At 37.2% G+C, this 25,744-nt stretch overlaps 1 protein-coding gene across 1 annotated transcript in view; it reads right to left on the reverse strand.

The window, feature by feature from the left end:
* MAN1A2 (mannosidase alpha class 1A member 2) overlaps nucleotides 1–25,744 on the reverse strand; it is a 134,185-nt gene that overhangs the window by 82,268 nt on the left and 26,173 nt on the right. The window contains exons 2-3 of the mRNA XM_038135629.1: nucleotides 22,014–22,269; nucleotides 7,950–8,046 (exon numbers count right to left, since the gene is read on the reverse strand). Of these exons, the coding sequence (XP_037991557.1) occupies nucleotides 7,950–8,046; nucleotides 22,014–22,269 (353 nt within the window). The remainder of the gene's footprint in view (nucleotides 1–7,949; nucleotides 8,047–22,013; nucleotides 22,270–25,744) is intronic.

Below are 25,744 nucleotides of genomic sequence, written 5' to 3' on the forward strand. Positions count from 1 at the left end.
ATAAAGCAAGCTAAGTACAGGTCTTCCAAGAAAAGACACAATCTCTCACAGATAATTGTAAGCTAAATTACTTTGTCAGCTAGGCAGTAGGAAAAGGCATACCAAAAAAACCCCACCTAAGAGCCATCATGGCACACAAGCTTTTCTATCTTTATATTTGGGCCACTTCCGCACACTCTGGCCCAAAACCACATTCTAAATTTTCTTTGGGACAGCATAAGAGGAGCAGATTTTCGGTGGGATAGCCGCAGAGCTCCACCAAAAGGGTGCAAACCTTGAGTGAACAGGATCAGTGTATCTAGCACAAGCACAGTGCTCCACTCACGTGGCTGAACTGTTCCTGAATTCCAGCTGCCTCGTACATCTGCTGGCTTCAGATGACAGCAATGTGTACCTGCACCTGACTCCCTCACTGTACACATGCCCATGGAGTTGTCCTCAGCAGATTTAGTTTTAAGGCTCAGAATGCTACTTCTTACTCAGCTGTCATGCCGGTTCATATTTCAACACTGTCCAAAACACAAAACTGCACAGCCTTATAGTCATTTTCATATTATACCCTCTGCTCTCAATTCCAAAGAATAGAAAAAAAGTTTAAATTCATGAATAGCATTCCCACAACCTGAATAATTAACAAATCAAAATAAATGTTAAGTCCAAAGATTTCCAACAGGAAACATTTTTTTTTCCTCAGAGAAAACCATCTGGTTTATATGAGAAGAAAGGAGAGAATGCTACGGGGAAGAATCAAATTCTCAGTCTGAGCCTCAGCCCTGAACTCCAGTATGACTTAATTTTTTCATTGCCATTTCATGCAGATGTTTACGTCACTCTCCTTCAAGGCAGGTTACGGAAATGAGGTGTGTTTATCTAATTTCACTTTGCATTTGTGTATCTTTTCTTCATTTTGAGGGATTTTCTGGTTAAAGCAGAATTTTCAATCTTCTGAATAGGATTTAACATAATTGCTTCAGACACTTAAAAAGTCACTGAATACAACTGTCCTAATTGTGTTGTACACAAACTAATACAAACTGTGTGAGAAGAATTCAGTAGGAATATTGTATTATTAAAAAGAACAAGACAACAGCTGCTCGTGGTGAATTTTCCTGATACGCATAGGCACATTTGTGACAGTTTGATGACAATATCAGTGACACTCAAAAAACATTCTTAGCTAAGCAGTTGTTTTTATCTACAGCACCAGTACTGTAAAACACTTAAGAGGGAACACACAGACAGATTGTATCCTGTCTGCACAAATTTGCAAGTTTCAGAGAACAACTATATTCTGAATAAGGATGATATGCATTGCAGTGAAGCAAAACAGTGTTAACAAATCACTATTTGCCCAACTGGCAGCATCAATCGGAAGACAGCTTTAAATGAGATAAACGAAAGAAAAGTCAGAAATTTTGTAGAGGGAAGCGTTGTCTTAGCATCAATGTTAAAAGCCTTTTTAAGAGGTGAACTTGCATATCAACAGAGAACATACACAGAAGGAATGTGAGACCACCCCTTAACAAAAACTCTGAGAAAACTGACCTGCCACACGGTAAAAGAAAATTGTTCTCATGCAGATGAATAATGGTTTAAAAGATAGGAAATGGGATAAGTGTAAACAACCATCAGTGTGAGGTAAAATCACCAGTGGGATCCTACTGAAATGATTGCTTGGACAAAAGCTTAAATATGAAATAACAGAAAATATTTGTAACATTAGATTTATGAAATATATTACTGGATACAGTGGATGAGCATTTCCAAAAGGAATGCTACTGCAGAAACGCTACCCTGTACTGTGATTGTAGACTCAACAAGAAGCCTAAAAGACAGAGAACACAATTATTAGGAAAGGAACAGCAAACAAAACAGATAATGAAGCAAAGTTTTAGTCTTCGTCTCAAAGGTCAAAAAAGACCCCAAAACCACCACCTTGAAAATATACAAAGAAAAAAGATGACAACATATTAAGTAAGAAAAAATGTAAGTAAAAGAAATGAGTTTACAGGCTAAGACCCTCCATGCAGAACAGGGGCATTATGGAGGGCATATGCAGCTGTATAAACTCATGAATGGCAAGCAAAGAGATGAATAATGGATTTTTTTTTTTCCAACACCAAAATCAGTAATCCAGGACAGTGAGCAGAATTCAAAACTAAAAGTTTTCTACACAATATCAAATCAAACTATGGAACCACTCGTAATGGGTTATGTTGCTCTTAAGGTTGCCCAGACTCCAAAGCAGCTTGGACAAAATCAAGGAAAAATAAACTAGAAGTGATTAAATAAAACTTGCTGCCTCTGACCAGAGAAGGACGAGCACTACACAAACTTCTGTAAGGCTGTGGAGTACTCTGAGACAAGCTCACTATGAGTTTTTTCTGCTTTTACATGTCTTCCCTAGGTACCTGCTGTGGGCAATTTTTGAAGACTGAGTAACAATCATGTTTGATCTGTCATCTGACCTGAAGGAACTTTTCTTCTGATATTAGAACATTGCTCTAGTTTCAAATAAAGCCAGCAGCTCAAGAGTTATGCTCTTTCTTGAAATTTTACCTTTCCAAAGTTCGTCTTACTGGCCAAAAAAATACACATTCAATGTACATATAATATTCAACATTATCTTGCTGTAATCACTAATTATGGAGTTTGCAGAGGACACAGATGCATATGCCTTTCTTAAGGCCTTTTCCATTTATTTTAAAATTGACTTGAACCTGAAATACAGAGATTAGGCTGAAATTTGCATTGTGAAATTACCTCTCTTCCCTAGTTAGCAAGAATGGATTTTCTTTCCCCTTCCATTTGCCACAGAAAAAGGCAATAATGAATAAATTACTTGAGTATGTACAGTTAAAAGATAAGAACTACTGCTCACTAAGGAGGCTTTTGTTTATCAAGACAACATATAGTCAAGAACATTTTTGTTTACATATATACCTCATATTCCCTTTTTGTGCTCATTTATCCTCTACATGGATTCAGAGGCTGAACACATGCACAGAAAAAGGATGTTGAGCAGAAGCTGTGACTTCCATCTGTCTTTTTATTAGGATTTTACAGTGAGAAGACACGAGAAGTTTTCCACCATATTTTTAAAAGGTCATTCCACAGTCTTTAAAGTGTAGTGGCTATTTTCTTTCCAGTAAAAGTGTTTGTCTCCATTCTGTTTATAAACAGGTATTTTGCCAGCTAAAAACCAAACAAACGAACAAACCAGAAAATACAAAAGTCTTACTAAATCAGACACCCTTGACACTCAATTAATGTGAACTTCAAAAGTAAATTACAACTAATCAGGTGACAGCAGATGATAGTGTCAGAGCAGCTCAGGCAGCCCAGTAACTGCCACAAGAACAGATAACAAAAATGTCTTATAAACTAAAGAATATTTCCAAGGGTAAATAATAATAAAAACTCTGTTACAGTGTTTTCTTTTAGTGCTTAGAAGAAATATTCCGCTCCTCACTTCAGGAATCACCAAGTGGACAAAAAAAAAATCACATTGCTCTCCCAAGCTATAGTGTACTTGTCAAAGGTATTGGAAAAGCAGGCTCCTGTGCCTGACTCAGCTCCTTCTTGCAACCGCCTCCCATCCTTGCACTGTGACAGATGCATTTTCTTTGGGAGTTTTGCTGCTCCTGCTGCCCGGCACAGGAAGAAATGCACTGTCAGATCTCCATTGCTTAGCAACACGAGGAGCTGCTGCAGGAGCTTCCTACGCTGCTGCGGCACTGGGCAGTCACCTCAGCAACTTTCCCCCGTGTCACCAGGGTGTATCAGAGGCACTGACAGCAAAAGGCTGAGGCTGGACAAGCTCAATGATGTGGTACAAACCAAGGAGTCCACTGGTATATCAGGGAATATTCAACACACGAGCTGCCCCACCTGAATCCTTGAGTTATTCCCTTGGATGTATCTCTCTCACTGATGACACTTAAAATGCCAGACAAAAATTCCTCATAAAAGAGAGGACAGATTTACTTGGTCAAGTTTTAAGGAAGAGATAAGGCACTGCATTGCAGCCTTGGGGCTCTACCAAGTAGCACAAATGCGACCACAATGTGACTTCACTGACAATTCTCTCTTCCCCCTTAGAACACAGGATCCCAAAGAGAGCTGGCAGGCAGCTCGGGTTAAATTGACTGTTTGTGTGGCATGTGAGATGAAAGAACAGGAGAGGCATGAAAGCACTGTCAATGCATGAGACAGCTTTAGTGTGACAAAATACAAAATAATGACTTTATTAAATCTTTGTGCATGAGAATAGGCATGTGTAAAAGCAAGCATCCACAACTTCTAAACTTTTAAAACTTTTTACCATTATTAACATCTTTCCACACCCTTCAAAACACACCTAGACACATAACTGTCTACAGATTATGTGCATTACCAGATCATCTTCATATAAAGCAGCTCATCTCTAAACAGAATACATCCAAATGCAAGGTTTAGAAGTGCACAGCTAGTAATATGGGACGTTTTCAATTTTGCAAGAGTTCTATCAGTACTTTTCATGTACTTATTACTTGACAAACTGCACATCTTCACTTTATTTTTAGGTAACTAAAATTAGCAAAACAAACTAAAAAAAACCAACCCCAAAACAACAAAATAAAACACACCACAAATGTCAGAACTCTCATTTTGGAAAGCATCAGGTTAGATGACAGTCCACAATTTCTAGTTTTGTTCAGGACAGTGCTCCAAATTGCCCAAGCATTGTCTATTTTCTTCATATTGTTCCTTACAGTAGTTCAGGTTCTCAAATAAACATATTTATAAAAACAGAGATTGAAGACTGATGCAAACTAACTAGTACTAACTACTCAATTTAACTCACAATAAAGTGTCCTTACAGCTCATACTACAATAATTAGTTCATATGATACTGGAGTAAAAGATACACCACAAACACATACAGTTTAAAACTCTGAAGCATATCTAGAGTGAATAATTTTAATTGTGTTTTCAGGAGATGTTCACCTATGGGTCATCAAACAAACACAGCGACAAATCATCTTCAAACAGCATGTTCCAGGTGGTTACTCTCATCCTCAAAAGCAAATCCAGTCAGATTTCATTACAGGAAGAGAATAGAACAATACCATCAACTACTCTGGTTCGCGCTAAACTCAGAAACTCTCCTGAAGCAAGCTCAGTGTTTGCTGTGCTTGCCCATTATCTTACATACATCATTTTCCATCAGCCTCTTTACCCTCTGTGTTCTAATGAGAACTTGACCAAGATCCCACACAAGCCCCCTCTGCAACAAGACCCTGCAGCTGCTATCAAATTTTTTTACCAATTTAAGCAGTCCAGCAAAAAAGGCCAACTTTTCTTTTTTAGCTTAGTTGCTACAACCTTCAGCAGAGCTGCAAATAAAAATTTTAACTGGAAACAAAATTTACACCTCTCTGCTGCACTTTCTCCTTGACTTTTATATTTCATTTCACAAGGTAAGAATAAATGCCAGCCTTTTCAAAAGCAGTTATCACCCCGTTTCACCAAGAGAGAACCTATTAAGGTTTGTTTCAAATATCATCTAAATGTAAATATCTTTAAAAGCTCACCCACTCCCAGTCATACTTTCTCAAAGCAGCACCATACAACTAATGCTGGGACCCAGCTGTGGAAGAGGTGCTACTCAAGATACTGCCTGACTACACAGTTTGAAAGACAGTATTTTTAGCAGATTCTCCTTTACAATTTACAGTCAGACATCTCAAAAAGACTGGCAAGACTTTCTTGCTGCAGGCCAACTCAAGCAATCTACCATGTTTTGTCATAAAAGTCAAACTAATAATTAAGGAAACCCATAAACATCCTTGCTGGCATGCTTCAGTGAGGCACAGAGCATCTTGCTTTAAAGTTTATAAAGTTTATCCTTCCTTATATTTTTAATTACTCAAAACTAAGATTTATAAGAGCAGAGCAGGCCACCTCCTCTGCCCTTCTCTGACCCCAGACTGAAACCTGCTAGATCTTGCAATGTTAGAAACACTTGTGTTCTCCTTGGTATAGATATAGATATACAATGCTTTAGACAAAAGTGGAGTCCAACTGGGAAGACTAATGACTTATTTGTCTTCTAAATTGAATCGTGTTTAACCTCACTTGGGAGTTATCAGCAAACCTGATTTCCCAAAGATTCATGCAAAGGGCTGCCGTTCAACCAGCGATACCATCTCCTTGCAGGATCTCACAGATGTGCTAGGAATTGAAATGGAAGCACAGTAGATTGCAGTAATGGCTGAAAATAGTTTGGATCAAATCATCTTTGAGATGAATAATAAAAACAGATTTTGCTGAGCATCTTTTTATTAAAACTAGCATGAGGTTTCAAAAAAAATTAAGCAACCCTTCTATAAAGGCAAATACTGCTGGGAATCGTGTCAATAGGGGTAATGGAGATTGGTAAAGAGCTTGGAATAACAATACAGCCTAGACAGTTCTTGACAAAGACCAATTTCCATGCACACACTTCCCCCCCATCAACCATCCACCAAATGAACAATAGCTGGTTCTATTTTAGACTTGATATATGCTGAAGATTATGTGTTTCAGAAAAGTTTTTCATATGAAATAGCCTTGAATAGAGCAATCATGACATGATTTGGCTAAAAACTAAATGGCACAAAATAGCATCTGGATTTTAAAAGGACAAACATGTAGGGCATTGGCTGCTAAAGTTAGATGGAACAAGAGGAGCAGAAACTTTAACATGGACATGGCCTGCAATTTCTTTCAGAAAGCAATGCCAAAATTTCAAAAATAAGCACTCCAAAGAATAATCCTTCCAAGGAAAAAAAGCAGAAATCCTCCAGACTCATTAGCAGACATGTTAGAAGTAAGCAGAGGAGGAATTGAAAAAAAAGACTACAGTGAAATTGTAATTCATAACTGCTTCAAAGTATCATGTCAGTCACATTAAAAACAAACATCATAAAAATGTCTTTCTGCTACATGAAGGAAAAAAACCTTACTTCATAGAGTCTAGGTTACAAACCAAGGCTAATCTAAAATTACACATGGCAAATTAAGCAACAGATTTGAAGTAGCAAAGACTACATGATCACAGAGGTGAACATTAAAGATTTTTCCCTGTCAAATCCAATTTCATCAGCTGTAAAAAATATAAAGGTAAGCCATCAACTAATCATAACATAAAACTAAATCACAGTAAGGTGCAGAAGAGATTTTCTTACCGAAATTTATGGCAGTGCCTATGTACAAAATAACAAAGTATCTAAGAGTACTACACAATGCTGTCCTGGTACCTGACCTTCTGTCATGGAAGCAGCCTTTTGCTCCAGTTTTCCACGCAGCTCACACTCTCTCCTTGCACTGTGCTAAGCACCACTGGGGAGGCACTGGCACAGGTTGCCCAGAGAAGCTGTGGGTGCCCCATCCCTGGCAATGCTCGACAGCAGGCTGGATGGGGCTCTGAGCAACCTGGTCTCATGGAAGGTCCCAGGCCATGGCAGGGGGGTCGGACTAGATTATCTTTAAAAGGTTCCCTCTAACTCAAACTGTTCCATGATTCTCATGGAACTAAACATAAAGATCTAGACAATATGAGGTGAGTTAAAAAAAAAAACAAACAACCCAACACATTTTTATTCATTGCATCTCAAAATATAACCAAAAAATAACCATCATTGCATCAGGACTTTCATTTATATATAGACACACACCCAAAGCATCAGTGCACATAGACACAGCTTAGCCTCTGCAACAATAAGAACATACTACTCCCAAAAAGATAGGTCAATAAAGTAATTCAATGAAATACCACTGAAATAATACATTTCTGTCACTCACACTTCAAAAGATTCTTTATTAAAACAGAGTTTGCTAGAAAGTTTGAGTAGACTTCCAAAGAAGATACATGGACAGAAATATTAAAAAAAAAAATCACAAACAAACCAGAAAATATAGCCTACCAAATATGTTGGTGGAATGTCCTTTCCGGGCAATTGGTTTGAGCTCATTATGTCCCCATCCATATTGCCTATAATTGTCCCAGGCATGCTTCATCATCTAAGAAACAGGAAAAAAATAGGATTTGATTACATTATAAAATTAATCTCTATGAATACAATATTTTATTCCTTATTTGAGACTTCATCTTTCACAAGCATCCCAGCATACTGACTAATTACTTTGTCACTGTTTTATCTGTTACAGAAATCAGATTTTACAGCATGAATAAATTTGGAAAAAATTTCAGGTCTATTTGACTTGAGCTACAGAGCCAAATGCTCTGCATTAGGTTGTTTTCTTGTTCTTTCTTTTCCTTTAATACATGCACAGACATTTAAGAATATAAGCATAAGGAATGCATTTAAGTGTAAGGAATCGCTGTAAAACACTGGCTAATGTCCTAAGATGCTAACTAAAAGAAAAATATATCTACTCATACCTTAAGCATAAAAAGGATTTATTTACACTGGTACATCCAAGTAGGAATCAACAATTTTGCAAAAGGCATAACAGATTTCTCATTAGCAACACCTACTTGACAAAGATGTACCGTCATATAGCCTCTACCAAAAGAAATGCCCAAAGCTTTGCTTTTTAGAAAGCATAATGGACAAAGCAGTATAATGTTATTAATTTAATAGATATTTCCACCACCTAGCAAGAAAATTGCATCTAAAAACCTAAGAAGCCTTGCTGACTAGTTGTGCACATCAGCCACCAAGCAATGCTTTTATGAATTTGCTAAAACTCTTCAAACTCCTTACTTGTTGGAAATTCAGCAGCCACCAAATTGCAAAGCAAATGCAGTTTTAAATAAATAAATATTATTAGTACCGAAACAGATAAAAGCAAGTAATAGGAAGAAATTAGATATCAAAAAACATTGACTGCCCCAGACACAAGAAAAGTAAGAAAAAATTCAGAACAAAAGCCATGTGTCTGTATCCACAACATTATACATATTTTATTTTACATTTCATTTTTAATGGTATTAAAATAATGTTAATATAAACAAAATCCCCAAGAAAATGTATAGGACTTAAAAATCATGATTTTCACAAGTTTGATAAATGCTTTTTAAGAGGAGAAACTATGTGAATGTAACTAACAGAACAATACTAACCCTTTTAGAAACTGAGGCAAGGCAATCTGTTTTCACCACAATTTACATGACTGTAATTTTTTAATTTTAATCAGAAAGTCACCATACTCACAGAAAATGTGAGGGAACAAGCAGATGCTGGCTAAAAAATGAGGCACAGCCAGCTGCCTTACCAGCACTACCTCATATTTCTCCTCTTACTACCTCTCAGATCCCTCCTCCCACCAAATTCAAGATTTAGTGGAAGTCAGCATCCGAAAATCCCAAATCTTTCAAACTGCATCTAAACTGCCTGCTGAGACATGGAAAACAAAGTCTCTGTTCTCCCTACAACCATCAAGAGACCCCTATCCAAACTAGAAAGCCATAATTCCTTTATGTAAGCTCCCTCCAAATTTCCCATCACTCAGTTAACTCATGCCGAGACAATAAATTTGAACCCCACACCCAGGCCCAAGAAGCTGGGGAGCATTTCTGTGTTAAACTGGCATCAACCTAAGCACAGCTACCCCTCTCAAGATGCTAAAGTCCTACTCTTACTGCTTGTCATTCAAAGCCAGCTCACATGTTGCTTTTAGTAATTTGCACTAATTTTGACACCTGATTCGACCATAATACTCTAGAACTTCTTTTAGTGCCATGAAATAGCAGTGTAAGAAAAAGAGGATACAAATATATTACAAGAGGAGCAAAAAGCCATTTCCCTAGCACTCGCAAACTCCTTAGTGTTTACACAGCACTCACCAAACTGGTCAATTCGTGGCTATGGGAACATCAAGATGAGTCAGGTAAAGGGATCCTCTCTTGACAGGTAAGAAAACTGCAGCCAGTTTTCCAATAAAATCCAATAAAAACCTAGTCACAGGCAGTAAGCACAGAAGTTCCTCAGAGAGCTCTCAATAATGTTATCCAGAACAAACCTACAACTTTCCATATAGAATTGTTCATTAACTTAGTATCGTAAAATCGCAACTCGCAACATCATTCAGATGGGAAAGAACCTCAGGATGCCTCTCCTGCTCAACCTTCTGCTCAAAGCATGATCACTTATGGGACCACTCTGGGCTACTTAAGCCTTTATCTAGTCAGGGGAGACTTAAGGACTGGGGACAGTCAAGGCTTCTGTGAAGCGTCCTGCTGTAACCTGCAGCCTGGCAGTCCTACAAACTCTACTGGGAAAAACAGACTTAAAGGTTTAGAAAGAACTAGAGGATGAAACTAAAGACTGATCAATGCACTCTCTGTGTTTGAAAGCAGAGAGATGACTAAACAACATGTGACCATGACGTGGCAGATCCAACCAACTGGCTCACACATAATGGAAACTGGGCTTCTGAGATCTTTGGATGTCCCAAATAAATATTTCATAAAGAAGAATCAAATAGCCATTGACATTCTAGCTTTGTAAAAATCTGATAGTTTAGCAAATACCAGAACAGATCAAAACTAACTAAGTCCAGGAGAAGAACAACTTGTTTCCTCACAGCAGAATGTTAATTGTGGAATATTTCACTGTCCTAATTCACTGGGCTTCTGGGGGGAAGGTACATATTACAGAATATTACAGAATATTTCATTCCAAAGAAACCCAAAAAGTATGCAAATTACAAAGGGCTAAAACAGAATACATACAACACAAGATGTTTCTACATATAGAATTTATCCTAAGAAATTTATCCTAAGAAAAAATTTCTGTCTTATTAAGATAGAAACTGCAAAGGAGTACATTTTAGTGGATGCATGAATTAATGCAGAAGTAACTTAAGAATACACTAGTGAGACCTGAAAGTCTCTTGAACTCAAAAGACTAAGACACAGTTGACTGCATCAACTAAGACTGAGATAAGAAATCGTATTTTGAGGAGACTAAGCCACAGACATGCCTGTCCTGCCCCTCTGCCTATCCCTAACACTAAGAATATGGTGGTTGAAGTCCTTGAGAATCATTTATTACACCAAGTAGCCAACTGATTTTTTCCAGATGAACGCTGACCATTACTCTGGCACTCAGCTTGCTGCTTTCCTCCACCACAAAGCATGCAGATTGTGTGATATCATGTTAGCAGAGAGCTGCACATTACACGCAAGTGAGAAGCCCCAGAGCTCTTGCATGCAGTATTAAGTTTTGTAAGGATGATATGCCAAGAGATCTTGTAACAACATGGAGGTTTCTGTTACTGCCAGAACAGGTAGCATGTTATACTATAGACAGAACATCTATACTATTGGGAGCAGCTGTGCACACAAAAACTTTGGAGAGACACAAGAAGACAGATGCCTCTGACAGCTACAAAATTTAACTGAGGATGGCATTTTTAGCTCAGAAAGTACAAACAACGTGAACTCCTGATTGGAAAAACAAAATTATTTCTATAGGTACGCTAGGTAGTGTTTGCATAGTGCAAATTGGAAATGCTGAAGAATAGCTGCAGGGATAGACAGGCTTTTCCTAAATCAAAGCTCTCTTTAAGAGGACAGGAAAGTCTCAGAACTGACTGGAACATCGGCACTACAGATAATAGCAAGAAGGTAAAACTATTTGCAAAACAAATGTACCCAGCCCTTAAAGAACTCAAGAGAGGTACCTTAGGCTCAGTAGAACAAAAATTACAAGCGTGGATCAGTAAGTGTGAAAAACGCAAGACACACATTTCCATAGCTGAAATTTCCATACCTGACAGCAGTTAATCACAGGAAAGGACTGGAACTTGGGCATGTCATATATAGATTGTGCAATCTGGTCACCAGAGAACAAGCAGTTTTGGCAATAGACTTTTAACTGACACCATTAGTGAGAGATCTTGCTTTTGAAAGCAAAATCATTCATGGGGTCTGTTGCATCCTAATCTTGAAAATGTTTATTATGGGATGCAATGGAAATAACAACCAGCAAGATGCTGCTGCAAATACAACTTGGTAATTCTACAAAAAAAGACTAATTTGGACTCTGCTGCAAGACAGACAGAAAAGCAAGAAGCAGGACGTGCCAAATGAAACTGCTTTTCTAGGTACACCATTATCTAGTTGGTTTTGCTGACTTTAGAACATGTTCATGGGATCTAATCCTGTACAGTCACTGGGAAATCAGATTTTTATAAAGAAGTTTTTTAAAGACAGAGTGGCAATGATGTCTTTTGACAAACAATAAAAGAAGGCTACAATTATTGAAAAGAGCGTTGTAAGGAAGTTTTACCACTACAGCAGCATGTCAAAACCAGTAATTCAAGCTAAGGATTGGTTCAAAAATCCCTTTCCAGTCTTAAAAACAGGACAAGCAACTGGCAAACAAAGCAGGAGCCCTCAGAAACAAGCAAAATTTTCTGGCAAATTGTTGTATTTACCTTTTCCTGCCATTCCATCAGGAACATGCATAACAGACAGCAAACAGGTTTTGCTTTCAAAGCCATGTATTCTGCTTAAGGATACAATTTTGAGAGATTTATATAAACCACTTTCAAACTCTGTTTTAAAATTAACCAGGGACTTGCTAGACAAAATTACTGCTCAATTGGCAGATTAAAAATTAATAACCATTTTCCTACTGTTGGACATTAATTTAAAAATATATATTTTCCTTGTACACTCAGATTTTTGATGAAACTTAGAAAACTCATACATTTATTTTTCGGGGAACTCGATCTCAAAATATATTATTTCAGGTATCAGTTCATGCCTCTGTCATGCATTTTTTAACACTGTCACTGAAAATGTCTGTTTGGAATATGTTCCTAACACACACAGAATACTAGGTTTTCTTTTACTGTCAAATCTGTTAACAAATCCATTAATAAAACAAAAACACTCATCAAATGGATGCAAAGTGGGAAACTCTTTTTGCTGGCATTAAATACTTGAAGCCTTAGATGCCTGATGAAATTACATAGGAAAATCCTTCAGACTGGTGAGAACTAGAATGATAGATGTAAAGAGCCTAAATTTTGAGAGCTTGCAGCAGTGAATCTTGCTCAAAAATGTTCAAGAAAGCCAAATATTTTTAACCCAAGATGATGCAGGTATCTCTGACCTTGGGCATCGTCATGGTTTCAAGAGAAGATGGTATTCACAAGATCAATTGGTGCTGTGTTGTTTAGAAAAGAAGAGCCTCTAGGATCATCTTTGTAAACAACCACAACTACACATCAGCCAGGAGAGAGAAGTTCCTATAGCTCCTTTCTTCCAGTCTTGTCCTTTTAGGCATCAGTCTAAGCTTAGCCATCATCTGCTGAGCCCTGCACCCCTGTCAGCTTTACCCTACCCTTTTTGAAGCTCAAAGACTAGAACTTCATGAAGCTTACAAAATGCAGGGGCACCTGAGCTTCACAGGCTGAGGTAAAGAACCTCATCTGTTCTCTTCTCCTTCTCTGAAATGCTGAATATCTGTTCACTGCCTGCTGTTAAGCACTACAGTGACATTTCCAAGGAACTATAAAAAACACAATTTCTCATTCTCAAGTGTACTAAGTCACCTCACAGCTTCTCATACTTAGCATGAAGTTGGAATCTCTCCATCTCCAGCCCCAATAAGCATCATTTTACATTTAGCTGAGAAATAAAAAAAAAAGAGATTATCACTCAGTCCCATAAGGTTTTTCTGCAATTCTTCACATTGGCAGCAAAGTTGTCATACCACTACACATCCATTTTCAAACTCTAAATAATTCATTTGTATAATTTAGAGCATGGATCCCCAGCACATGTCCTCTGTGGCCTCCAGCACTATTTATCTGTACTCTCCATTTCCTGCCTTCTAACCAGTTTTCCAGGCAAACACAGAAACTATCCTCCATCCCAAAGCTGCTTAGTTCAACACCTATTAGCAGCGAACCTTGCCAAATATTTTTTTAAAAACTATGTATCCAACCATCTCTCCCCTGTACACATGTTTGTTAACTCTTTTGGGGATCTTCTATGGCTTTGGAATACAGCAGGACATCATACATATCTATGCTCAGTGATTCTATTCCTTGCTCTGGTTTTTGGTAATCCACAGTTCATTCAGCAGGCACAGGGTTCTGCAGTGCTTTGGTTTCCCCTTGAATCCCTTTCAAAAACTGATGCCTTGTTAGCCACTATCCCTCTGGTAACAAAGCAGAAAATAAGAATAGATGCCAGCAATGCAAACCAGGAATCCAAATCTCAGAGCAAGCTAATGAGTTCTCACTCTAATGAGTGAACTGTAGGGAGTTTCAGGTAGTTCGGTATTGTATGCAGATGGTCTCTGACTCAATGGAATGCACTGTGAGAGGTTACACATCAACTACCAGTAGCTCACACTGTTTATCAATGACATCATTACTATCAATATTTGACAGCTAACACCGTCAGGAAAACTGCATGTTAAAAACACATTGGCAGATATTCTTTGGAACTGCTCCAGCAAACACAGAGGGGACTACAGGAGAAATTATGTAAAGATGACTAACAAGAACATAACAGGATGCTCTGGCTTTCCAATCAAAGTCTCCATAGCTGAAAATGCACCTATTGTCACTTGTATAATAGATCATGTGCAATTTAAAACAGAGATCACAGAATAAATGGCATAAAAATACAAAATTTAAAAAAAAAAAAAACAGTAAGGTCAATTAGATTTCATGGAGTCTTTTGATTTACCCAGTTCTGAAGATAAGAAATTTACCTGGAGTTTTCCTCATTTTTGTTTGGCTGATAATATCAGGTAAGTGAAATATTTCTGTATTTCTTTGCTTTTAATTTGCATTTATGAGTTTTAAATACCGCAAATGTGCTAATTCATTGTTGAAATACAGGTTCTTCTCACAACAATCTGGAAAAAAAGGCATCTTTAATAATAAAGAACACCTTCCTGAATTTTTAACATGCTTCCAATACTGCATGAGTGCTGGAGAATTCCGTAATTTCTACAACTTGACTAAATTGATTCAATTTTAAAATACCCTCAAACAAAAACTTGCATTCTTCATGAGTAGCATATTTTAAGTTACAAATCAAATCAACATGTGCAGCAGAAATATTGCAAATGAAGCTGCACATTAGGAGTTTTATTTCCATTCTTCTATTCCAGTAAAATAAATACACCAAGTTGCAAAGCTTCTCACAGACATAAAAGATTGATTTAACAAATGTAAAATGAGTTCTTCATAAAATCATTCCAACAAGCTGGGGCACAGCTTTGTTTAGGGCCACTCCTAACATGCCTGTACTGGCCAAAGTGCCATTTGAACAATATTCATTCTAATACATAAACGGAAAACTAGTTTACCAACAGGCTCAATCAAAAAGATTTTATCCTTAATTTACAGATTACACTAATTCAGTAAAATTAAGATAAGCTTTAAAAGAGTGTTTTGAAACTAACTGAAAGCCAATTTACCTGTTCTCAACTTGTCAAATTACACTGGAAAGAAAACCCAGAACACAGAGAATCCAAATAGCGTGCAAACAAAACCAACTAATAAACAATGTGTGTGTGTATACACATGTAAAAATGCGAAGAGATTTTTATATACACACACTGTGTGTATGGATTTTATACTAACATTCACACTGCAGAGAGGGTTGCCTTAAATACTGAAAAAGTTGGGTGATGATAATTATGCCCTTCAGTTTCAGGAAGCAACTGAAGGAAGGCAAGTCAGGAGCAGTGAGCTACAAAATACAATGCAAAACCCTTAACAGGCATGGATTATTACAAATTGATGTTGCAACCAACTAGAAATCCAAGTAAATTTGACCAAGGAAACAAAGACCGTAAAGTGTCAGCAATCATGATATTGGAAATTGTTCTGATTTGGTCTTAGATTTTCAAAAAAAAAGTCCCCCAGTCACAGAAGGCAACCTATTTGGCTAGATCAGAAAGACTGCAATTAGAAACAATAAATGAGATTAGCTCTGAAAGTTGTATGAAGAGTAACTATGAAAATAGGACTTAGGCAGCATGAAAAGATCTCTGGATGATTAAGTAATTCTTTCTTCTACACAGCTCTTTTCTCAGGAAGCACACAAATTAGAACTCAGGTAATGGGACACATACTATATTTAGCCCAATTTCTTAAAAGACTGAGGCTTATGCAATCTTGCTGTCTGTACATCCCATCATTTGACACATCTATTTACAGTAGCCTTTTAATCCATTTTCTAATTTCACACTTCATTTTAAAGAGCTGGAGGAACCAGATACTCTACCTTTTGTGTTGAGGAAAAGAACAAAATATATATGGCTAGATAAGGCAGACTGACACAAATTGGTATCCTGACTGAGACAAAAGCAGTTATAATTCAACACTTCATTCATTCAGGGGGGGCAGCATGTAGCACACCAATAGCTCTAAAGAAGGCACAGAACACACTGCAATTCATGCAGTCAAACAGGAAGGCAAGAAGATATTCACAGCAACAAGTGCACGATCAGCAGAGGGTGGTATAAGGGGATAAAGTAAAAAATCCATAGGAAACCATAAGTTTTGCTACTTATAAAACAGCCTGTTACTTCCCAACAGTATTAGTAGCTTCTTGAGTATCATCCAGAGACCATGATGAAAATATATTTTAATCATTTTTCTTCTTGACACATATCTGTAAGTGTTTCTGACATTGCCTCCACTAATATTAAATAAATTAACTTCCTACCTTCCCTTCAAATAGGCAATATATTACAACTCTAATTTTAAAAGAGGATAAATGGAAAGTTTTGCTAAGGGAAGTTCACTGGCAAAAGAACACAAGTCAGAACATCCCAGCTTCCCAGACAGACTTGTTCCTCACTTGTGCAAAGCATCCAAACTTAACTCTTTCTACAGGTGTCATATGTCGCAAATGAACTTCAAGTTGTGCTAGATGACCTTTAAAGGTCCCTTCCAACCCAAACTATTCTATTATTCAATGACCTTTAACTCTAGCGCCTCTACTTCCTGGATGTCCATTTCACAATAACTTTTGTTTAAATGTCTTCTCCACCTTTTCTTTTTTTTTTTTTTACCAGAAAGTTGTGACACACAGGAACAGAAGCAGAATTTTGCTGTGTTGAGAACAGCTTATCAGAAAGATACCACCGTGCCATCCCATCTCATTAAAAATAAGAGCTTTTAAACAGCACAAGCAAGAATGGAACAGCCAGCACTTTCAGTCACTTCATAACTCTGCGTTACTTCTGTGGACACCATGCGTCCTTCGAGCTCGATTTTTAAAAAGTGTATTTACAATTAGCACTGTGTAATTACACGACTGCATATCACAACAAATAACAAGCAATAGAACAGAAGCTCCAAAGAACTCAGATTTCCCAATCTATCTGAAACCTACAGCATTATTACTTAGCTGTTAAGATTACCTTGTGCACCCGTGTAACATTCTGGAGAAGCTGTCTTCCAGCTGACAGGCTTAGTCAACAAACATCATCCTACTTCAGAATAGCTGAGGTTGGAAGGGACCTCTGGAGGGTATCTGGTCCCACCTCCCCGCTCAAGTAGTGTCATTTTAAACAACCTGTCCATTCCCAGTTATTTCCAAGGAGGGAGACTCCACAGTCTCTGTAGGCAACCAGCTCCAGTGCTTGGCCACCCTTCACAATAAACAATGTTTTATGATGTTCAGATGCAGCTTCCTTCCTGTGTTTCAGTGTATGCCCACTGCCTTTGTGCCTGCCACTGGGAATCACTGAAAAGAGCCTGGCTCTGTCTTCCTTGCATCCTCCCTCCAGGTACTTTGCAAGATTCCCTCTCTTGTCCAGCCCAGCTCCCTTATCCTTTGCTCAGATGAGAGACTCTCCAGTCCCTTAAGCATCTTTGTGGTCGCTCACTGGACCCTTTCCAACAACACTCCTGTCTCTTTCATACTGGCAAGTCCAAAACTGAACAAGGGACTCCAGGTATGGCCCCACCAGTGCTGAGCAGAGAGGAAGGATCACCTGCATAGGATTAGGACCATTATTGGATGAAATACACTGTTTTAACAAGTATCCTAAATGAGTGCTGGCAGTAAGACAATACTGTGACATGTCAGGCTGAAATTAAAGAAAACATGAACCCTGAATAGAGCGAAAAGAATTACAAAATTTTCCTTATTTGTCTGGGCAGAATTTACCTTCCCATGGAAATAAACTTACTATAGAGCCCAGAGCACTATATAATGATTACATTGAAACTGAAAGAAAAAGAAAAAAAATACTCTGAACACCTTTAAAGAGTACAATAATAGAAATTAAGGGCCAAAATTCCAAGTGCTCAAGCAATTTATAGCTAATTTAACTTGGAAACAAAGCCAATGACTTCCAAACGACAGGATTTGTTCTTAATTTCTCTGCATTAACCACAATGAAAAGACACATCTTAAAGCCTTGCTGTAAAATTATACAAGTTGCACTTAAAATCAAAAAAAACTCCATAAATTTACTTTTTCAATATTTTTGTTCTACATAGTACAAAAAGCCAAAATCAAAGCTAAAGTGTAGCAGCAAGAATAATTTTCAGTGTGTTTATTCTTAAAGTACCAGTTAATTAAACACCACAGCATCTTTTAAAATCCTGAACAGCTAATACGCCCGTATGGTAAGCAAGTGGAAAACCTTTACTTCTCAGAGTTGCCACTGTGCATCTAAAATAATCAGTCAACTCATAAATTCTCCTTATTGAAAAAATTAATAGCATCTTTGAAGAATACAGACAGATTATACAATATTGTAAATTAAACTTGAGAATACAATGTAACACTATATACAATTATCACAATCAAATGACATACAAAAAAAACGCCCCAGTAAGATGAAGATTCTGCTCCCAGTTGTATTCCTTGACCTTAAGAAGCTTCCCTCTCCATGCTCAGCAAACATTCCTATTATATAAAGATTTCAAATGTTTTGCAAAGCTCTCTTAAGGGCATTACAGCAATTCTTTTTTCCTTTTATATGCACTTTTTTCTATGTTGTTAAAGATGTTAAAGAACCAGCCTTCATCAAGTTGCTATTTGGAAAGTAAAACTTGTAATATATTTTTGGCAGAAATAACAGAAACTGGATCCTCATTTGAAAATTTTCCAGCCTTTCTCACAAATGTAAAGACTCGTGTGTTACAAACAGTCCCCATCATTTCATCCAATTCTATACAGTTTTTCACCATTTGATAGGAGGTGAAATAGGCTGTATAACATCATTAATTTTGTGAATTTGAACAGTCTAAAGCTGTTCTTTGAGAGTGAAGTTCCTCATATATATATCAGGACAATTCACAGTAAACCAAAGCAGGTCAAATGCTTTCTTGAGAACACCAGGAATTCTGAAGCCACATAGGCAGCCTCCAAAGAGTCAGTAGCTTCCCTGGGCTATTTTTCAGGCAATCATAATGTCTTACATGTCAAAAATTACATATATATATATTTATATATCAGTTGTGGACTTACATTAGAGATATTGTCTCCTGGAACTTGTTCATTTTTTCTGCTATGTCTCTATCTACAAAGACTATTTGTATTAGTCTACACTGGTTACATAAAACAGTGAGGGAGGACCTCAGTGATGAATGTATTTCAAAATGCACCTCACATCTCTGAAATCACTGCTGTCTTTCCTGAGACATGGGATGCTGTCAAAAACAGACTTCAGATAAAATATTATTCACTTGACACTATTAATATATGTTTTAATCTCAGCCACATTGTGCCATCAATGGTTCCTCAGGATTACTGTTTATCCATTCTCCCTAGCAGACCTCCCACTGCACTGTTCTATGCCTTCACACATCTAGCTGTAGAAGTGACACTCTCCTGTCCTGCATGAAACAAAAAATCAAGAATTCTGGAGATCACCTGGTATCTACAGTACTAACATGGCTGAGTCAATGAAGGCATATATTTTCATATAACAAAGAATTTTCACTCATGCTCCTGTGATCCTGGGCTGTTACAAGCACAGTGTGCACTCAAGGGAAAACTGCTCAAGACAAAGGCATTATTATCCTAACTGAAGGACTTACCCACAAACACCTATGGTCTGGTAATGAAAAGCTACACTTCAGAAACCATAATAGTAGTCATCAACAACTTATGCAATAAAAAAAACAGCTTGTCAGTGTGACTCACACGTAGGCTGATCACCAAAAAAAGAAGTAAGCCTTTTACAGCACGAGGTGTGTGGCAACTGCAGCTAAGGATCACCACCTGGTGATTCTTATTCACAAACTACCCTGAGTTCCTTACACTTTGCTATACCTCCAAGTTTAGATCAGCAGGAATGGTCCAAATTTTACTACTTTTTTATGAGACCAAGAATACTGCCATTCTATACTAACCTGGAGTTTATAATCTCCCAATCTACAATCTGACCAAACAACCTCAGAAATGCAAATACTAATTTTCAATCTCCCCTCCAATTCCAGACTTGGTCTTTGATTATTTCTTCTAGCTAGTTCTTCACTGTTAGCTGTGCTCAGTAATTCTGCATGACTTGGTAAACTCAATTTTATTCTATGCATTAAATCCATCTCAAAGGTATTTTGCTACAGTAATCTGTAGTAAAAATGAAGAAGTGTTGACAAACATGCTCTTCACGGTCCACCCTACAAAAACATTTAGAAAAGCAAACAGCTCTATATAGTCTCACTCAAAATGGTTGCAGACAAATTGGTAGAGCCTTTTAAAATCCACAATTCAATTTTGTTCTTCAGGAAGAAGCCCTAACCAAGCAGGGTCAAGGAGGTCCAATATTCCAGACACAACTTCCTAGCAAAAGTACTTCTGTAGTAATCACTACCAGGCACATCTTCCATGGAAGGATTTGCCACTTCAGATATCCAGATTGTGACAGGGCTCTATTTGGAGCAACTACTTCAAATAGTGTCACAGCTCCACACTGCATCACTCATGTATAATAACCAGCTGCTCATTACTTTATAAGAGTGGATTCCATCTAGCCATCATTAATATTCAAAGTAAAATTCCAGCTTGGGTGATCTACCCACAGAATGACAGGTGATTCAGCTACAACTCCTTCCTATGATGAGTACAGGTGTATGACAGATTTCTTTTTGGTTTTATAAACTAACTAAACTCAGATTACAATTTAAAAGTAGATTTATCTGATGTAAATACTAAATGCTATTATCCTGGACATTCTTTAGCAATAGGGTCAGTGCTTGTCTGTGTCTGGCCTGAACCATTTCTGTTTTGCTAAACCGAGTTTTTGGCATAAAACTCATCAGAGTGCAGGAAAGAAAAAGAATAATGAGGTTGTACAATGTTTCTGCCATACTAGTTAGAAGGTCAGACTCAGAGAAATGTCTGGCAACAGTAATAGGAAATTGGCATTGCCAGGACAAAAAGGGGCAATGAATCTCACAGCCAACCAGTAGTGGAGAGGATAAGACCAGAAACAGCAATTTCCATAGTGTAAGTTGCCACAGAACCAAAAGGCTAAGCAAAGATCTTAGTTTGTCTCATTTACCTGTAAAATAATCAATCCATTTAAATTTACTCAACTTTTAAAACCCATTTAAAATTTATTTTGAAAAGTATGTTATAATTTGGTAATTTCAAATATTAGCAGCAGGTCTTTTTCCTTTTCGATCTAATGTTTTAACATCTAAAAATATCCTGTGACACAGTAAGATATCCCATTCTTTGAAAGGAAACTCACAAAGTCATGCCCTACTTTAAAGATGCTCTTGTTACTCTTCCATGTGTTAATGACAAACTCACTTTGAATCCATACCACTAGGCTGAAGAAATTCCTTAAAATAATTTTTAAGTTGTTATCCAGTGAAATATTAATACTCCAACACCAGGAAAAAAACCATGCAATAATGCTGATGCTCATTACTACTTGTCCACTTTTAGTTTACTAAATGATTTGCAGATCTGTTTTTCTTTCTTAACATAAATCACAGCAACTAAATGCCATATAAAAAACTGCTGTCAGACACAAGAACAGGTAGGACCATCATCACATCATCTTTACCTCTTTAATTTTGTTCCTCTTCTCTCGGATATCCAGGTCTGCTGGTTCTCCGCTGTTTATCCCTATCAGGTTTGGTAAAGGAACAGGGGGCAGTGGCTTGCTGTCTTTCTTTTTCAATTCTTGCACTACTTTGTTCTTTTCTGTCTGAATCTCAGCTTGAATCTCATCCCGTGATTTCTTCAATTTCTCCTTAGCCTCTTCCAGAGCCTTTTCATGATCTGCTCGGATCTTATTTCTCAGACGTTCCTCTTCTTCTCTAGAGACACAAATGCTAGTCAGCAACTCATTACTAAAAACATGTTGCTTACAAACAAACTGCAGCTTTAACAGAAGCCACATCCTAACCTGGTTTTCTCTAAGCAATTCTAATGATTCAGACAAGTTTATTGATTTATGTTAGTACACAATCCTATTCTATTTTTGCCAGGAGCCCCAAAAGAACACCACACATGTCCACAACACTAACATGGAAAAATTTATCACAGGAATTTTTTAGATTGTCTTTACACCTTTGCTTGTCCATTTAAGAATTTTGAGAGCTGTACTTCAACTACAGGATGTATGCAGAGGCACATCTAGCAATAATTCAATAATATTTTTTAAGAAATCAGAAGGGCTCTTCTTTACTTTCTCCACAATAAATAAATCGCACACAACTTGACAAGATCAGAAGTCATCACTACAAAAAAAAACCCCACAGCCACTTTGTTTATTAACAACCCCCACCACAGCATGTTTTCCCTTCAATTCACAACTCATTGCTCCAATCAGTACAGTCCTTAAACCATCAGTCCTAAAAGCAGAATTAATTATAAAGCCATTTAGGCGCATGAGAGCTTTTAGTAAAATATGATTTTGAAATTCACTTTCAACAAGACTAACATCATCTTGATTTTAAGCAGTTATCTTACAGTGTGATCTTTAATAATCAGTCAAGGTTTTAAGATTTGCACACAGAATGAAGAGTTCTAAAGCTTGGCTTAAAGAGGTTATTCTAACAACAGACAAAAATGGCCTATTCCAGTCCTAAAATATTTCAAGGCATCAGAAAGACACACATCAGACTCTCAATATAGCACCACCTTTACAAGCTTCTTTAAAAAACAGAGTTGCTCAATGACTAATGTAAGCCAAAAAAAAAGTTGTAGGCATTTAAAACAAGCATTAAGTAAAAAAAATGCATTGTTACACAAAGAGTACTTTATTAGCTCTTACATTTTTCCAAAGTGCTATTAAGTTTGCATTTAAAATAAATTATAGCAGCATTATTACCTTCAATATATCAGTACTAGGAATACAAAGCAACATTTTAATAGATGCACTGATGGAAACGCTTTCAAACTGAAGTTCTTCAGCCACTTTTCTCAATATGATTCACACCATATCCATATCTCTTCCAAACAATAAAAAAAAAACAAACTACTGAGCTCTTCAATTTGACTGTCAAATCCAAGATCATTAATACTGTCTAATAGTATCAGTGCCTCTCTCCCTTAACTGAGAAGGAAAGAAAAAACTTCCAAAGCAGCAAAGCACTATTCTAAAAAGAGAGAACAAGTAGGATAACTTTTACTTCTACTGTGACATACTTATATGAGAAAAAAACTTCCTTGTATTCCTGCAAAAGCTACTCACACTCTGTCATGGCAGCAATATCATGCTCAAATAGCAGTAACAAAAACAGAAAAAATTTCTACCACTTGGAAGATCTGAAGCTCTGGAAAGCTTTTCCAAGGCTAGCAGAGGGTTCTCTGTAAGATGCAACTGGAGAGAATGAGAATGAAATCGCCAGAACAACACATCATTCCCACAGTCATGTTCTCCCCAAGAGACAGCATGATGTAAAGGAGCCAAAGAGGTGCTTGACAGAGAATAAGAAATCTGAAATGTCACTGAATGGTTAAGAGTCAAAATACTTCAGTGTGGGAATAATGTATTTTGCAGGTACATTTCCCATATTCAAAATTTGGTATCTTTAGTCAAGTGACAGTATTTACTTTCTGACTAAATTCACTAACATTTGCTGATAGGTATTGAAATTATTTTGGCAAAGGATCAACCATCATTGAAATGACTGCATTTTTACAAGGGAAAAGGTAACAGTGTAGCTCAGGCCTTAATAAAAAGCTGGTCAAGGTATATTTACATTAGCCTAATTGCTTTATTGATAAATAGAAATATGTTTGGTAAAACACATGGTTAACTTGGAAGTGCCTAAATACAATCCCGCTGTGTGAAACAGAATTATGAAGTTTGAGTAGTTACAGTGAGTCTGATTCACTGAAATGAGTCACTGCTGATGTGCTTTGTGCACCTTCACAACTTTGCTCCATCAATATCAAGTGCCAGGAAGATTTTCTTTTCACCTTTTTTTAAGTTTTCAGTGCCAGTTGCCGCATGCAACAACCATAATACAATACTCCAATGCAACAATACTCCATCACTCTACAAACTTCACCTGTTTCTAGATTCAAACTGCATAAAACAGCCATAAATTGGAAAATAAGTTTTGAACTCACACCTGTCTACACTGCAGGAATCACTGTATAAACATACAAAAGCTGATCATTTCTAGAGCAGTACAATCCAATTAGAGTCATTATGAAAGGCTGAATGGCACAGTCTGCTTTCCTTCACTCAGAAGAAAATAAACAGACTCAATAGAGATGGAAAACCCCAATGCTAACTGTATGATCAGCTCAAAGCCTTTCTTCCAGGAAGTGACATTTTGAGATAAACAAACAGTAAGATGAAGAGAAAGGTCAACAGGTATTTGAGGGAGTTTACAGGAGATAGCACAAGAGCTTCTTCTGCAGACACATATTCTCTGTGCAATTACCAATGATGGACAGCATGAGCTACATGACACCTCATATTCTACATGCCAGCTGAAGACATATTTTTAAATGTATTCAAGTATAAGACCTTGATAAAAGAAAAATCACACCCCTAAATAACAATACCACATGTTTCTTCTGAGCTCTTAAGCAACAAGAATTCAGTGAAAATACAGAATAAAGTTAAGAGACTGAGAAGACTGATTATGTGTGAGCAGCTGACACCCCCTCAAGTCACCAAGCTCCCTAGCCAGCAGAGGAAGGAGTAAGCAACAATTTAATACAAGAAGAGAGCACTATATTAAAATACTCAGAGACCTCAGAAGGATCAATCTAAAAATACAAGATTGGAGAGAATCCCAGCATAACACCATATACCAAAACCTGTCAAACTGTTTCCGTATCCCACCCCCACTTCCACGCAACAGAAGTAAACTCTTAAAATTTAAAGTATTTTGAGTAAATCTTCAAAACCTTATCTAAGAGAATGCTTCTTTCTTGTAGTCATCCCTAAAGCTTATTCAAGAGTCTCAAGAGATGTTCGAGTACCATGAAACTACAGCAGGAGCTACTTTAAAGCAAGCAATGTTATTAAAATAACCTGTGCTTAGACTGTTTTTGCTAAGAAGAACCATAAATAGATTTAATAATTAGAATCTGAAACTAGAAACAGGTGCAAGTTTTTTAAACAATCACTGCCATGAACTATTGCAGCTGGCTATGCAGAACACTGTATGCTCTCAAAGCATCCACGAGCTGCCTAAATATCATTTAGAGAAGACCACAAATTATAACGCTTGACACCCAAATCACCAACTGGAACTTAATGTGCTTTAATTGTGCACACAGTAGCGAGTCTTCTGAACAGCTACCAAGCCTCCCTTGTCAAGACAA

The sequence above is a fragment of the Motacilla alba genome, chromosome 1, assembly GCF_015832195.1.
Source record: "Motacilla alba alba isolate MOTALB_02 chromosome 1, Motacilla_alba_V1.0_pri, whole genome shotgun sequence".
In the NCBI taxonomy this organism is placed as follows: Eukaryota; Metazoa; Chordata; class Aves; order Passeriformes; family Motacillidae; genus Motacilla; species Motacilla alba.